The sequence below is a fragment of the Sorghum bicolor genome, chromosome 1 (genome assembly GCF_000003195.3).
Source record: "Sorghum bicolor cultivar BTx623 chromosome 1, Sorghum_bicolor_NCBIv3, whole genome shotgun sequence".
Classification (NCBI taxonomy): Eukaryota; Viridiplantae; Streptophyta; class Magnoliopsida; order Poales; family Poaceae; genus Sorghum; species Sorghum bicolor.
In genome coordinates, this window is record NC_012870.2 from 5,271,668 (window position 1) to 5,288,103 (window position 16,436).

Sequence of the window (16,436 nt, forward strand, 5' to 3'; positions counted from 1 at the left end):
CTTCAGCAGTACTTTTCAGCGAACGAACAATATTTTTAAGCCAAATTTCAGCAAAACTAATAGGGCAGAATCTTTCTTTTTCACTACCAAAAATATACTTTCTTCATTGATGACATGTCAACACTAAAATTTAGAGATACAGTTAGTATTCTTTCAAAAGTTACTTTTGCTTCTCTCCGAGTTTTTTCTCCTATTTGTTCTTTCATATTTGTTTCCCCTATTTTTCAATTTTTTTATTTTAAAAATAGGAAGTTTGAGACCCTCTATTATTTTTTTGCGAGATTGTAAAAGAGTAAGTCAACCCATTTATAATTTGACCTATTTTTTGTTTAGAAAAAATAAATTAACATACGGATAGCTAGCTACGAATCTCGACCAACCGTCAGCGAGTCATTCCTCCACGCAAAGGAAAGGCACCAAAAATTTGCTAAAAAGGAAGAAGATGGACATCAACTGTTACAGTTACAGCTGTGCCTTATGCAGCTACTTATCTGAAGAAACAGCACAACATCTTTTCCTGAATTATGATTTTGCTAGAATGTGTTGGAATTTGGTGGGTGTTGACATCCCCCTGCAGTCTAATATAGAAGAGCTCATCCCTTTGATCAAGGCGCAAATCAATTCTCAGTTCTTCATGGAAACCATCATTTTGCTGTGTTGGACCATTTGGAGTGCAAGAAACGAACTCATTTCCAGAGGTAATGGATCAAATAGCCTGGACTGTGCAAGATTCTTCTTTAAAGAGCTAAGACTCATCCGTCACAGGCTGAAGCAGGACCTACATCAAGCCCTTGACTCATGGATTCAATCCCTAGAGCTTATTGCTGCTTGATGCAGATCTTTTTTATCTCCTTTTTTGTTCGTTAATGTTTTTCACCTTGTTTTAGTTTAGCTTCAGTTTAGTTTTTTAGTCCTTTAGCTTAGTAGTCTTTCTTGCTCCTCCCTTTCTTTGTATCTCCTTTCATCCTGTTTGCGCTACCTTTGTTAAGTTTTCAATATATTCGCTGCAGGGGTTCACACCCCTCCAGATTACTCAAAAACATTCAGACAGAAAAAAGAAAAGAAAAATCTTCTAGAATACAAGCCGTCGCCTGTACGGTGCGTGCTGCGGTTGATTCAAACGTCAAATTCAACTCTGTACGACGCCGGCCGGTCCAGTCCAAACGCCGAAAGACGGGAGACGACGAGGTCGTCGACGCTTCGCATGACCCGACTCGGCTTCGTGCCGTCCGCACCTACGCGATGCTTCGCGTACTCCCTCAGCATATCTGCTGATGCATACTTGGCGGAAGGGGAAAGGTAGGCGAGGGAACCAACGCAACCTCTGAGCTCTGACAACCTCTCTTCGGCAGACCGCAAACATGGCGTCGCGCCTCGTGCTTGGGAGGATCCAGTCGGCCGGCCGTCTTACCGGCGGCCACCGTGGCCCGCGGCTGCTCCGCTGTCCTCTTCCACCGGCGGGGGATCGATCTGTCTGCAGCAACGCGCACGGGCGGGGAATCAAGACGGACACCAGGATCACGGTTTGTTCCCTTTCCTGCCGTTTCGAGTTCAACTCCAGAGAATCAGAGTTAAATACCTTTGAAGAAGAAATGAGACCAGATAATTCCTGCTTGGTTCTTTGTATTGTTGATATCTTTCCCTCTCTTTTCTCTCTCTCTCTCTCTTCTGTGCCTGTCCACGGTTTCTGCTTATAGACCTTCTCTGATGCCCAATGCTCGCAACGAACATGCAGGAACATGAGCAGCATCTCGACAGGTTTTCAGATCCTCAGGTTGCCCGTGAGCACCAACAGTTCGTTCAGTTCCTCGACAGGATGCTGGACGCGATAAGAAATCCTCAAAGTCTCGCACAGATGCAGCGCCGGAGGCTTGCCAGTGGGCTGAAAGCTCTGGATGATGACATATGAGTCAAATTCTCTCTGCGGAAATACAAGAGTTGAAGAAAGTAATGAGCAGTTTGTGGTGTATAAAGTAACCCTGCTATGTCTTGTAAATAACAATGTGCAACTTCAGTGTGTGAGACTGCTACTGTGCAGGTTCATTTAGAAGTAGTTTCATTTCCCTGTAGTGGATTTGCGTACCAAAGCTGATCATAACACAGTACTACAGATACATTAATAAAGTGCATGCTTACCTTTGTTTCGATCGTTACCAGCTCATTCTAGTAACTACTGAAGCAGCAACACCATAACTGCAGCCTGCCTGACAGTGACAGGATGTTGTTCGCTTGAGCTTATCCCATCTAGCAGTGTTTTTCTCTCCCAACAAATCAGCGAACACTATTTTCAGCCATGATTTTTCAGACAAGGGATAAAATGTCAATATCTTTACACAGAGTTTGCCTTGGTCTTCGATGTGTTTCTCATGCTTGAGAATAGGCATATCCCTACAGCACGCAGTATGTTGCTTCATTAGTAACTTGAAAGAGTTGGGGAAAATAGTGTGACAGAAAATGAAGTTCTGCTGAAGCTCAAGACAGAAATGCAGGAACAGCTTACACAGAAAGCTATCACCATTGAGTATGCCCATAAATCGGAAGAGCTTGCAGAGTTGTATGAAGGGCTATCAGTGCAAAAGAAATGTTTGACAACACTGACCTGTCCTGTCCACATGTCATGGAAACATTTCAATTTATTTAGAAGAGTTTAAAAAGAAGAAAGGAAAAAAAACAGAAATTTTATTGCTCATAACTTCCATTTATATCTTTGCAACAGATGAGAATGGTCAAGTTCAGACACCATATATTAGCAGCAAAAAGGAGGCCTGGAATGCCTTTATCCAGCCTGAGAGTATGAATAATCTAATATACGAAGTTGCAAACAAGTTATACTCATCACCTTTTTTTCTCATGTAAATGTCGAACTGCATACACTTACACATGCTGTTCTTCAACAGCCAGTGGCCTGTATAACAATGTGTTCTTCCTCGAATTTCCATCAGAAGGGCATATCAGTGCCACTGGGACAAATCATATTGCCAGAACCTTCAACAAGATAATGATGCGAGGATTAAACTTAATGTCACAATGGAGACGACAGCTGCAGTTATACATATAAATGTCTTACAAATATATCTCACCTATGGAGTAGTATTCTAGAGTCTAGACTACACAAAAGCACGACAAATTAGACTAATTAAAATGGCTTTGCTGTTCCATGACAAAAAACACATACTACAAGTGGAGATGCACCACATCCACCAGAATGACACTCCCCTTTAGCTAGTTTTTATACTACTTGAAGGGAAAACATAAGATGCTTCCACTCTGATCATTTGCCATAACAAATTACTTGAAGGGAAAACATATTGCTGCCATTTTGTATATTTACTATAACAACTACATACAGTCAGTGGCTCAAATGGCATGTATGATAACTATGTCTAATTACATTTAAGTTTGTGCATGGATCAGCAGCAACGCAGGAACAGGATCTTTTAGACTAGTAAAATAGTATCACTTTCTTCAAGAAAGTTGCTATCATTAGGTTCAAGAAATAATTAAGGTGCCTAGAACATCAAACAATCTTTTGTACTTTTTAAATCCCACCTGCGTGTTGTTATCTGGGTGCATGGGGTGACATAGATCTGGTCGGGGAACATAGCCTTCCTCTCTTAGTTCTTGAAGCAGGGCCTTCAAGGATGTGTAGATATCTTCAGACTCAGGGTGGCTTTTATCTGATGCAACAAATAAATGGCTGCTGTTATTAACATCTACCCAGCTGTACCCAGGTATCTTCAGGATCTTATTATCCTTCATCAATCTTCTAACTTTCGATACACCATCCCATCGCCCAGCAACTGCATTGATATTGGACATGAGGACATAATAACCAGAATTTCCAGGGTCCAACTTAAACAGTTCTTGGGAAGCAATGTCCGCAAGTTCAACATTGCGATGCACACGGCAAGCATGGAGAAGGGCACCCCAAATGCCAGCATCTGGTTTGAAAGGCATATCAGCAATAAATTGTATAGCTTTATCTAACCTCCCAGAACGACTGTATAGATCGACCATGCAAGCAAAATGCTCCATTCGTGGTGCAATCAGATATTCCTTAGTCATGCATTGAAAAAGTTGGAGTCCTTCTTCAACCAGCCCAGCATGAGCACAAGCAGATATCAAAGCAAGGAATGTTACATGATCTGGCTTGTATCCTTCCTCCTGCATACGATGTAAGAAGCTCACTGACTCTTTAACAAGACCATGAGCCCCATAGGCAGAAATTATACTATTCCATGATACTTCGTTCTTATCAGGCATGAATTCAAAAACACGAAGAGCCAACTCCATGTTCCCACATTTCGCATACATGTCTATCAGAGCACTCTCAGCAAATATGTCAGCCTTTATAGGACCCTTTATGATAACACCATGAATCTCCTTCCCATAATATATAGCTGGCAAACTCGCGCATGCTGATAGGGCAGAAGATATGGTTACATTATTGTACTTTATTCCTTCCATACACATCTGACGGAAAAGGTCTAGAGCTTCTTGTGGTTCTCCATTCTGTGAAAAGCTTGAAATCATTGAGTTCCATGTCACCTCATCCTTCAGAGACATTTTGGAGAAGATATAATGGCTCAGGTCAAGTCTGCCACACTTTGCGTACATGTCCATCAGTGCACTCTCCACATAGCATTTTCCTTCATATGCATTTCTTAGAACATAACCATGGATCTCCTGACCAAGAGGCAAAGCAGAGATACTAGCACATGCAGGCAAGACGCTAGCTACAGTAACAGCATTTGGTTTGATGCACTGTTCTAACAAGTACCGGAACATTTGCAGTGCCTTTTCACTCATCCCATTAAGAACATAACCTGATATCACTGTACTGCCAATAACCACATCGATAGCCCTAGCCGCATCATACAAATTACGTGCCGTTCTCACATCCCTGCACTTGAAATAGATGTCCACCAAAGCACTCACCAAAAAGGCATCCATGTGCACACAATTCCTGATAATATAACCATGTACCTCCTTACCCTGCTTGAGACCATTCAAGTCAGTCAAAGCCGGTAACAAACTCACTAGCGTAACTGAATCTGGTCGAGCACCACTCCTCAGCATATCACAGAACAATCCCAAAGCTTCATCAAGAAGCCCATTTTGAACACATCCTGAGATCATTCCGTTCCAGGTTACCAAGTCATCCCGTGGCAAAAGTTCAAACAACCTCCATGCATCATCCAAGCACCGGCATTTGGCATACATCGATAGCAATGTGTTCGCCACTGCGACCTCCTGCTCTAAACCACATTTCACCGCCAGAGAGTGAAGCTGCACCCCAGACAGCAAGTCAGCCTCAGCAGCACACACAGACAGAAAGCACGCCAGAGTCGCAAAATTGGGCTCGCAACCAGACACCCTCATGTTCCTGAATAAACGCACCGCCCCACCCACGTCTCCAGCCTTTATGTACCCGTCCATCATCACGTTCCACAGGACGCAATCCCGCCATGGCATTCCGTCGAACGCGTCGCGGGCGTCCCTGAGGAGGCCAGCGTCAGAGTACATCTTGATGAGCGCGCTCCCAACGTAGACATCGCTGGCGAGCCCGGTCGCCCGCGCTGTGCGGTGGACCAGGCGGCCGAGGGACACCGCTCCGAGCGCGGCACAGGACTTGACGACGTAAGGGAGGGTGTGCGCATCGGGGCTCGGCGCGGCGGGGTGGGTCCACATCTTGACGTAGAAGAGGACGGCGAGGCTGTGGTGCCCGGCCGCGGTGAACCCGCGGATGAGCCAGTTCCACGGCAGCGATGATCCGGCGGCGGCGCGCGGGAGCGCGGAGAACACCGCTACGGCGTCGCGGAACCGGCGCGCGAGGACGTACATGCCGAGGAGCCGGGTGTGGAGCGCCAGGTGGTTGTGGTTGGAGAGAGCGCCGGACACGACGGCGCGAGCGTGGATTTGCAGGCCCAGCGGGAGGTGCGGCGCGGAGACGCAGCCGCGCAGGAGCGCCAGCAAGCGGTCCGCGGAGGAGACATCCGTGACGACCTCCGTAGCGGAGAAAGTGGTAGAGCAGCATGGCCGCCGCGGCATCTTGAGGATGGGGGGAGCGAGGCGCATGGCGAATTGGCTACCGACGGCGACGAGGTCGCCGTCGTCGAGGTCTGAGGCGGCTGACCGCACAAGCGTGACTGCTGCGTGCGATCGTGGTCGGGGACGGGGATGGATTTTCGCAATCAGCGTCCCCCGCGAAGCTCCATATTGCATCAAACGAGACCTCTTGTGGAAGAAATCTCGTGGCCCATGCAGCCCAACAGCCCAGTAGGCCGCTGACAGGGGCTTATCCAGGAGTTTAGGGAGTATCTGGACTGCTCCGCCCCATGTTTTTCAGATATGTTTCACGTCTTTTAGCCAAACGATTTTAGCTCCACGCACTCAGTTCGAGGAAAAAGGGTGGAGTTATGAAAACACCTAAAGAGGTACCCCACAAACTTCAGTTTTTTGTGGAGCTGCTCCACAGTGGAGTTTGTGGAGCAGTTCCAATCACCCGCTTAGAGTCTCAACAAGCCTCTTGTTTTCCAGATATATGATGTGATCGTTTGTCTTGTGTTTTTTTTTTCAGGAAACTTATTGAATTGTCTTGTGCTCTTTCTCTTTAGAAGAACTAGACGACACCACGCGCATTGTTGCGGAAATTTTGTAGCACTATTACATGAGAAGGATTCATAGAGCAACGAAAAATAAAAACATATTTTTATATTTAATAAACAGATGACTACCACCATTTTATGCACTTGTAGATACACATGTTATGCCAAAAGACATAATAAGGTCCTATTTCAGTCATATGTGCCATAAAAATACTACATCAGTAATGAAAGCAAGCAGCTCCATCTCATTTGTTTCCTTCTATATCCTTACCTAGATTAATTTGTCTCATGGCCATGGGCAGATTACATCACGTATCATTGCCATGATACCCTGCTCCCAATATCTCATGCATCTTCGTGCTTGGTGTCATCCTTCTACTCCATGCCTCTGTATTGTACGTCATTTGATCGGTAAAGCTAGTCTCAATGGTGAGATTTACCTCTCGTTTTCAACACATAAAATATTGACATGAAACGAGGTTCTCTCACAGTGTAAAATTTCATTGCACGGTTTCATAGCTTATTTTACTATTTTCCTCTCCCTATCTTTTCTCTCATCCATCTCTTCCCGCATGAAGTCGAGCGGCTCCCATGAAACGCCTGAGCTCCTCAACACGGGTTTCATCCTCGTTTCGTGGTGTTGGAAACGCTGCCCCACTCGTTTAGTGGCCATGAAATGAACTTCTTCTTTCTCCTCCTCGTTTCATGCAGTTTGCTGATGTGGCGCTCTCTTAAATGTGCTGAAATCTCCTATGAAATCCCATTGAGACTGACCTAAAGTGCTCCTCCAGACCTCAATGACAACCCTGCGACACATCAAAGCAGTTGTGTGGCTTGTAGCTTGAGCCTCCAGTCCAACGACACTATCTTTTAGCCACTCTAGCTCGCGATAAATCCTTTGGCTGGCAGCTGGCACCCTTCCATGCCAGCCAATGCCAGCTAGTGTTGAATCAAGATAGAATCAACCCACAATCAAAAATCAATGTAGATCTCATAAGATAAATAAAAACTCACACACATGCCTTTTCCTAAAGTCCGCTTCGTTCTCTTCCAACAGCGCCCAAGAGACCTTGCCGCCGCCGACGCGCTGGATATAGTCCAACCATTCTTCGACTTGAAAATCTCTAACACTGCCTCCTCAATTCATTAGATGTCTCGTGTTAATTGCATCCTCTCTTCCTCTCCGCTTGCCCACATGGCAACCTCGCAGAGTCAGAGACGTGGGTCTCGACATGCTACGGAAGCAATCTCGCTTTGATTTCTTACTGGAGGTGGCCTTATTGATGTGTGATGCGCTCGCTGGAGCTTAGGAAGCGGAAAACAGAGACTAAATATATAGTGTTAGGAATTGGAAGAGAGACAAACAGAAAGAAACCGATGAACAGATGAGGCAAGAACCGGAGAGTTGAGACCAATTAATGTGACTGTTTATATGCTTTACGTTTCAGTATAGTGCGGCTAGTGGGTTTTGCTGTAACTTTTGCAGTTTTGGAAATACAGAGCCGGTGCCGCCTAATCTATAAACACAAATGGGATTCTTCACCTACTGACTTGCCCTGTGGGACTCTCAAATGACGTGGCTTCACAAAATTACAGAGAATTCATGTAGTAAGTTCCTCCTATTTAGGTATAGTAGATTCAGGTACAGTAGATACCTCAACCGCCAGCTTAGGATCTAGGACAAGAAGGATACCTCAATCGCCAGTTCAGGATCCAATATAAGGGCTGAAGCATCACCTCATCGCTTTGGGACGCTTTCTTTGGGACATTGCCATTGGGTTCATATGTGCATTCAGTTCAAAGTTCATGTGGTATACTGATCCTAAAAAACCCTCTCAAAATCAGTCCATCAGAGATTCTCTCTAAATCTGACAGCAAAGAGCATTACAGTTTGAAGAATTGGTATACCTGATGCATATTCTGTGTTTTGAATTTACAGATTCTGGAGAGCGCCGCAAACTTTTTTGCGTTTCAGAAAGGTATGGGCAGCTTAGGCAACAGCTAAACGCCATATTTCTGTTAAAACCCAGGCCTTGTTTAGTTCCAATTTTTTTTTCAAAATAGGAATAGTAGCACTTTCGTTTGTATTTGACAAATATTGTCCAATCATTGACTAACTAGGCTCAAAAGATTCGTCTCGTCGATTCCAACCAAACTGTATAATTTGTTTTTATTTTCGTCTATATTTAATACTCCATACATGCGTCTAAAGATTTGATGTGACGGAGAATCTGAAAAAACTAAACAAGGCCTCAATCACATTCGACAAGTGTTTCAGCACTGTCACGTTAAGATCAAGTTCGAATGCTCATTAACTAGCACATTTGCAATACTTTCTTTATAAAAAAAGGTTTTAACTGCTTTTTATAGATGGCCATAAAATGAGCTCTTAAAACTATATTGCTGGGATTCCAACTTAGGGCTTGCTTGGATAAACTCAATCCCTCCCTATCCATATGGATTAGTGTGGAAAATGAACTTATTTTCCACCACAATCCCTTCCAATACGTATGGATTGAAGGGGATTGCTATGTTTCCAAACAAGCCCTTAAAGGGAAGCGCAACACAGGCAAGAAAGCTAGAGGCAAACATCCAAACAGCAAGAGATAGGAACAGCCACTAGCAGAACTCAACTCTAAGAACTAAGCAACCAGAATATCATAGCAAGTCCTACATGTTATGTAGCTTCCTTTCCTGGACAAAATATTAAAGCCACTTTCACTTGGCGCGTGTCATAATCCTCCAGACGTCCACATCTTCCTTCAACAAAATCCACCAATTCTGCAAGCCAAAAACGATTTTGTGCAGAACTTCAGTACAGAATTTGTGCACAATAGACATTTTATTGAGCTGTCCACAACACCCAGACTACAATTCCAAAGGTGAGTTTGAGATCATATAACTGCAACCCTGGAAGTAACCAAGTTTCATAAAACTTTTTAGAACTACAAAGGGGACTCTACAATCAACCTATAACTACTATACTGATCATGCTACTTTGCGCTACACCTGTAACGACAATCAAAAGGGTGTGGGAAAGCAAAACGCAAGACGATCAGCATTCTGAATCATATAGAACACAGACAATCACATAGTCATAGTCCAAGATTCACAGGAGAGGTTTTGGAATGCGCTCCAGCTCCAGCTGCTCTCTGGATGATAATCTGGGAGCAGAAGCCTTTACAAACACTGCCCAAACTTTATATGATAATCAAAATTGCCCATCGATGCAAAACACAACATTAGGCCTGAAATATCATCACTCTTTGCATTTGCATTAGATGGGCTTCATGAAATGTTTTGGCCATATAAATTGTGTGTCATGCTGTAACTACCATTTGCATTAGATAGTGAATGTTAGCAGCTTGAAACCAACAAGCCATAAAATGGTGTAAAGTTATCATACTTCTGTACTTCGAGTTTTGTTGCTGAGGGAAAAATTATTTTCCTACTGATACTGAAAACCAGTTCTTAGTTCAGAAATTGGCAGTGCAAAACAAACTCAATGCCACCCATTCACGGCATGACATTTCAGATTTTGCAGTTGATGGTGTCCTCAAACATTCCACAAAGAATCTGATAACATTTCAATCATGAAGCCATGCCAAGGAGCCAATCTTACTGTCTTTCTACGGCAATCCATGTATGAACAGAAAGAAGATGAAATCACCATTCACTTGATAAATTTCTGAAGCGCATTGGCAACGTCGGTCCTCAGCCGGTCAAGCTTTGCGCTCTGCCTTGCCTCTGCCACCCGCTGCCTCTTCAGCTTCGCCTCCAGCCGCGCCGCCGTGTCGTCACCGATGCGCCCGAACGCCCTCTTCAGCGACCCGTAGCCGCACCTCGCATCAATCGCCTCCGCCTCCGCGGAGAGGCAAGGGTACAGCTCGGTCAGCTCGTCAAACCCCCTTGGGTCCTCGCGCGCGTCGGGCGCACGGGTCTTCTTCTCCATCTTCCCCTTGCGCGTGTCCGCCCAGATGAGCTTGGAGAGCCTGTAGATGGTGAGGTCGCTATCCTTCGCGGGGATTATGCCGCGTTTGAGGCGGATAGCGGCGTTGCCGTACCGCGTGCGAAGCGCGAGCAGCCGCTTGGCTACCTGCTCGGCGGTGAGGCGCTCCTCCGAGAAGATGCGGCCCCGCAGCGCGGCGGCGAGCTCATCGGGCGACGGAAGTCGCCCGTGCTTCTTCCGGTGCGACGCGACGGCCTCAAGGAGCGCGATCTCGTCGGAGTCCGGCCAAGAGCGCTGTGGCGGGCGGGGTTTTCTGGAAACGATGGGCTCGGGATCGGGCCCTGAAGAGCCGTCCGAGAGCAGCGAGGACGCGGCGGAGACATCGGATTCGGGAGCAGAGTCGAAGGTTGTGGAAGGTGATGACGGGGGACTCAGATGTTCGTCCGAGACGGTGGTGGTGGTGGTGTCGTCCGAGGGCACCGGCGAGGGGCGCTCCTCCGATGCCATCTGCTGCTGCTGCGGCGGCGGCTGGCTAGGTTTTAGGAAGAAGTGGTTTCAGGTTTTGTTTGGGATTAAACGGTGGATCTCGCAACCAATCAGTTCTCCTCGCCGGGATATTTAACTTTTGCCCTTTTATTTAAGGTATGGCTTTCTTTTTCTGAAAAAAAATTACTACAACTGAATTTGTGTATAACTACTGAAAAATTATGTGAAACATCTTTTTACAAATTCCAAACCAAAGACGCTAAGCAAAAAGTTAAATTGTGTATATCCCTTTCTTCTTCTTTGTAAAGATGGGTGCACCATCGCATAATATATCTTTGTCACGTTTGCACGCACGATCGCCATATTACCATTCGCACGCCTCTATGGTTGCCTCACCACCATGGGAACTGTCGATGTCCACACGTGACGATGAGCCGCCTAAGCGCTAAACTATTGTAGTCCACCAAGTACGCGTTGCATTGACCAAATGGCCCATATCGAGGACCGCGACCTCTATCACACTCATGACGTTCCGTCAGACCACCATCTATCGAAGGCCACGGTAGAATCTATATATAGCATCGTCGATGGCAACTTCCACCTCGCCACCGAAGCACACTATAGCCATCAGCGTCAAGCGTCACCTATCTCACCATTGTGTCCAACTCGTTGTCGTGGCCCCTAGCTGCACACACGCGTGGATGAGCTCATTCCACGATGTTGTGCCTTGCTACTGCAATCGCTATGAAAGTGAGCTATCTTATCATGGTCGTGGCCTCCACGTGTAACGAGCTCAAAAAGCATAAGGATGACCAATGATAACGACAGTGTCTAAATCCACGACATTAAACAGATGCATGGATTAGTTTAAGCATGTCGCTAGAATAGGTGCCATTGAGCCCCATTGTCTCGGCCTCGGCTCCTCGATGACTCTGGTTACGATGATGTGCTATTCAACGCCACTAATCGTGTGCTTGCCTTTCAAAGTGCCAACAAGCAAATAAATGTCAAATCTCACCACATGTGTTTCGACTCTAAGTCTAGTTTATCCTAAGTTAGCGTGCCCCTCACCTTCAATGTGCTTATGGCATGTTAGATTTGCCATGCTTTTAACTTTTGCTTGATATGAATCAGATAAAGTAATTGAAAATTTGAACAATGGAGAAATGCATGCACTAAACAAGAAAGGATAGGGATATCTTGGACTTCGACTTTTTCATCTAGACTAGCTCGTATGTCTAGCCTGTAAAAAAATTAGTAAAAACTAAGTAAAAAGTTTTTTCCTCACTGATGATACAAATATAGATGCCATTTTAATACTTTGTTCTGGTAAGTAAAAAGTTGTTTTGGACAGCGACACGATCTCCAAAACATAACTTTGACTTTTAATTTTTATAAAAATATTTGTTAGAAAGTCAAAGTACATTTTAAGACAAATTTACTCATATGATTTTTATATTTTTAAATTCAACAACTTAAAAATTATTTATAATTTATATTCTTCTAAATCTTGTGCAAACCAACCTGGAGGGAGCAGTGTTTTTGAAGAACCTTGTTCCTAATAACGGAAAAAAAAAGTTAAATACTCTCTCCGTCCCAAATTTTAAGTCATTTCAAGAATCTTGGAGAGTCAAAGTTTTTCAAGTTTGACCAAATTTATATAGCAAAATAATAACATTTTTGATACCAACCAAGTATCATTAGATTCTTTATTAGTTATATTTTCATAGTGTATCTATTTTATGACATAAATATTTATATTTCTCTCTATATTTTTTGTCAAACTTAAAAATATTTTGACTCTTGAAAATTTTTAGAATGACTTATAATTTGCAACGGAGGGAGTATCTCGCACGTGCGTTTTGAAAGCCCTCACGCGCCGCTCACGTGCCATCCATCTATCCATCTCGCACCTCTCTCGTCTCTGACAACCGTACGCCCCACCGTGTTCCGGCGCCGCTCACGAACTCCTCCCGGCGCTGCCCATGACGACAGTGTCGCGCGCGCTCGGCTCAGCGTTCGCGGGCTTCACGCGGGCACCCGCGGCGGCGCAGACTGCGACGACCCTGCCCTCCCCGTGCGGCTCGTCGGCGCTACTCCAGCACTGGCGCTGGAGCCGGGCTAGCCGCGCCCGGCGGTTCTCGTCCGGCCGCTCGGCACGGATAAGCATGAGCCTCCGCGCCGGCATCGTCGGGCTTCCCAACGTCGGCAAGTCCACTCTCTTCAACGCCATTGTGAGTAACTAAGCTTGTTTGTTTCGCTGCTTCCTGTTCCTGGGAGGAATTCGTGTTGTCAAGAACTCGTAATAACCGGGGAGTCTAGAATGTTTAGGCTCTTTTCTTCTCTCTCTATATATTCTTCTGGATTCGTTCATTAGCTCGGTATAGGGTGGAACTGTAGCGTGTATGTTGGGTGGATGTCGGTGGACGCCAACTGTTCGACGTTTTGCCACATAGACATTCTTGTGGAACGGCTGACACTGTAGGTTTGTATAATTTGTAAGTCAATAAAGTTCACAAAATATCATGTTCTTTTGTGTTGTTCCGCTGCTGCACAAGTTGCCCTCTGGAGTCTGGACTTGTTGCAGTAAAATGTTTCAAATGGAGAAATGTATGTGATATACATAGGACACGTTCTTCCCAGGAATAATTTAATGTTAATCTTTCTCAACTTTTTTTCCAGGTTGAAAACGGAAAGGCACAAGCTGCAAACTTTCCCTTTTGCACCATCAACCCAAATGTTGGTGTGGTGGCTATCCCTGATCCTCGTTTGCAGGTGCTCTCAAAATTAAGCAAGTCACAGCAGACGGTCCCAACATCCATTGAGCTTGTGGACATTGCAGGTCTCGTCAAAGGAGCAAGCAAAGGAGAGGTACAAGTTTTGTCATTGTCTTCAATTAACCTGCAGGATAGCTCCAACTCTGCTGAGCAAAGTTGAGATGGTTTCAGATTAGTTTATACATAGTGGTATTATTGTTGACAATTGACAACAGGGACTAGGAAATCAATTCCTTTCAAACATCCGTGAAGTGGATTCCATACTTCAGGTTGGTGTCTTGTACTTGTATGCTTCGTAAGCTCTCATATATTTGCCAAGTTCTAGTGTCTGTCAATTACTGTGTGCCATCCTGCTAGCATCTTTATACTTTACAGGCTAATACAATTCTCCATCAGATATCCTTTTTTCCTCCAATTTTACTGATATGTGAAGTATGACAGGAGCTACTCTGTTATTCTTATCCAGCACTGCAGCTCACTGCTGGTGCTTCATTATCATTTCCTATTTGTTGGAGATAGCGAAATATTATAGGATGTGCCTCCTATAAGATATGTGTCTAGGCTCTAGGAATAACTGGTTATCTTTTCTTCTTGACTGGATTCTCAGGTTGTGCGATGCTTTGAGGATGACGATATAGTTCATGTCAATGGCAAGGTCGATCCCAGATCAGACATCGATGTCATTAACCTAGAGCTGATATTTTCGGATCTTGAACAGGTAATTTGGTGAAGGAATTTGCATTCGTCTTGCTATCATGCATTTCAAAAGAAACTTCTATTGCTATCTATGATCCTGTCCAACTGCTGACAGTAGTGTAATAAGTGTAGATAGAGAAGAGGCTAGATAAGCTTAACAAGAGCAAAACTAAAGATGCGCAAGTAAAAGCGAAGGTAAGACGTACAGATTCTTTCATTCTGATGACCTATTTGTTCTATGTTCTAACTGTTTTCACTACTTAGGAACAAGCAGAGAAATCAGGATTGGAAAAAATTCAGCAGGCACTTATGGAAGGAAAACCTGCAAGATCGGTTGATTTAGCTGAGCATGAGAAGGAAGCTATACAACATCTTTGTCTGCTAACCATGAAACCTGTCATTTATGTTGCTAATGTAACAGAATCTGATCTTGCTGAACCTGATAGCAATCCTCATGTCAAAGAGGTGGCTAAAGCAGCATCAGACTTGCAGTCTGGTATGGTTACAATATCAGCTCAGGTTTGTTGTATGCATCTAGACTACAAGAAGTTTTTGAAGAAATTTCTATGTAATAATTTCATATTTTTGCCTGAGTGAAGTGATGTTGCGTGTTCTATCTATGCTAACAAAATCATGGAATGCATGAACAGGTTGAAGCTGAACTCGCTGAGCTACCTTTGGAAGAGAGAGTAGAATATTTAAAATCTCTTGGTGTTGCTGAAAGTGGACTAGGAAATTTAGTAAAAGCAACATATAATCTATTGGGATTAAGAACTTATTTCACAACCGGAGAGAAGGTGCATCTTTTGTGCTGTCAAAGTTTTTTTTTCCCCAACTGTTAACACAAACTGACAGACCTTTAACTGTGTCCTTTTAGGAAACAAAAGCATGGACTATTCTTTCAGGTTTCCTTCTTCCTCACAGTTATTTTTATTGTAATATTTGAAGAATTTTTTTAGTCATTATAACTGCATGTAATTCTACATGTAGGCATGACTGCACCACAGGCAGCTGGAGTTATTCATAGTGACTTTCAGAAAGGATTCATCAGAGCTGAAACTGTAAGCTGTGTACAAAATGATGAGAATTTAGTGAACAAATTTCAGACTTCAGTTTACATGTTATGATATATCGCAGTCGCAGTTACAATTGCCGATACTTCACCTCTATGGAATTTGGATATATTGTTACTTGCTTTTTTTGTTTGATATTTACTAATTGTACAATGATTACTACCATACCTCAGGTATCCTATGATGATTTTGTTGCAGCTGGTTCTCTTGGAGTAGCAAGGGAGAAAGGGCTGGTAAAGATATTTGCGTTGCTACACCTTACATTCAGTGATTTGAAACATGCAGATAAAAATATGCTTTTTTGTTTGTTTATTTACTCTGTCACTTCTACTGCAGTTGAGGTTGGAAGGGAAGGATTATGTTGTGCAGGAAGGAGATGTCATGCTTTTCAGATTCAATGTGTGACAACAATAGTAGCAAAAAGCTTCAAAACACCGGAATTTGTCCTAGGCAGAATATAGTTTGCCCATACTGTGACATTTTTTTGGCCTCTTGACCACCGACTAATCTACCAGCATTATTTCTTTTCTTATGAGGAAAAATACAATGGTTCATTCTGTATGAGTATCATATGTTAAAGAAAGGCACCTTTGCAATAGTTATTCAGTGTAGCTTCTCTTCTAGACTTCTAACACCAGTGGTGGCCTTATGGTTCAGTCGAGATACATTGCCAAATCTGCTTGAAGTTTTGCGATGACTTTATAATGTTACATTACAAGAGATTACTTAGGGCTAATATATGTTTGTGGAGATGAAATGTTAATCTCCAATTGTCTCTATCTACTCGTATTTCTTTCAAGAAACCAAAGTCGTAAAAAACCACCCTATATGTCACTATGGTTTTACA

At 43.9% G+C, this 16,436-nt stretch overlaps 4 protein-coding genes across 8 annotated transcripts; 2 read left to right on the forward strand and 2 right to left on the reverse strand.

The window, feature by feature from the left end:
- Positions 981-6,516, reverse strand: LOC8083933 (pentatricopeptide repeat-containing protein At4g21300). Of its 5 annotated transcripts, none has more exons than XM_021462350.1 (5): positions 3,550-6,516; positions 2,879-2,985; positions 2,501-2,599; positions 2,137-2,388; positions 981-1,921 (listed from the first exon to the last, which is right to left on the reverse strand). In XM_021462350.1, the coding sequence occupies exons 1-2, from the start codon at positions 6,223-6,225 to the stop codon at positions 2,971-2,973; spliced, it is 2,691 nt and encodes an 896-aa protein (XP_021318025.1). In that variant the 5' UTR covers positions 6,226-6,516; the 3' UTR covers positions 981-1,921; positions 2,137-2,388; positions 2,501-2,599; positions 2,879-2,970. The 5 variants fall into 5 exon arrangements, with proteins under 5 accessions (XP_021318025.1, XP_021318021.1, XP_021318020.1 ...); XM_021462346.1 differs by having other exon boundaries at positions 2,501-2,604; XM_021462345.1 differs by having other exon boundaries at positions 2,840-2,985.
- On the forward strand, positions 1,238-2,145 carry LOC8083932. The gene is made up of 2 exons (XM_002463748.2): positions 1,238-1,523; positions 1,736-2,145. Exons 1-2 carry the CDS (start codon positions 1,362-1,364, stop codon positions 1,907-1,909), a joined length of 336 nt encoding a protein of 111 aa, XP_002463793.1. The 5' UTR covers positions 1,238-1,361; the 3' UTR covers positions 1,910-2,145.
- On the reverse strand, positions 8,978-11,246 carry LOC8084155. Its single transcript, XM_002466309.2, has 2 exons — positions 10,279-11,246; positions 8,978-9,389 (listed from the first exon to the last, which is right to left on the reverse strand). The coding sequence occupies exon 1, from the start codon at positions 11,062-11,064 to the stop codon at positions 10,282-10,284; it is 783 nt and encodes a 260-aa protein (XP_002466354.1). The 5' UTR covers positions 11,065-11,246; the 3' UTR covers positions 8,978-9,389; positions 10,279-10,281.
- LOC8084156 (ribosome-binding ATPase YchF) lies at positions 12,937-16,283 on the forward strand. The gene is made up of 11 exons (XM_002463749.2): positions 12,937-13,277; positions 13,726-13,914; positions 14,036-14,089; positions 14,428-14,538; positions 14,649-14,711; positions 14,781-15,035; positions 15,167-15,313; positions 15,394-15,421; positions 15,507-15,577; positions 15,763-15,822; positions 15,926-16,283. Exons 1-11 carry the CDS (start codon positions 13,029-13,031, stop codon positions 15,992-15,994), a joined length of 1,296 nt encoding a protein of 431 aa, XP_002463794.1. The 5' UTR covers positions 12,937-13,028; the 3' UTR covers positions 15,995-16,283.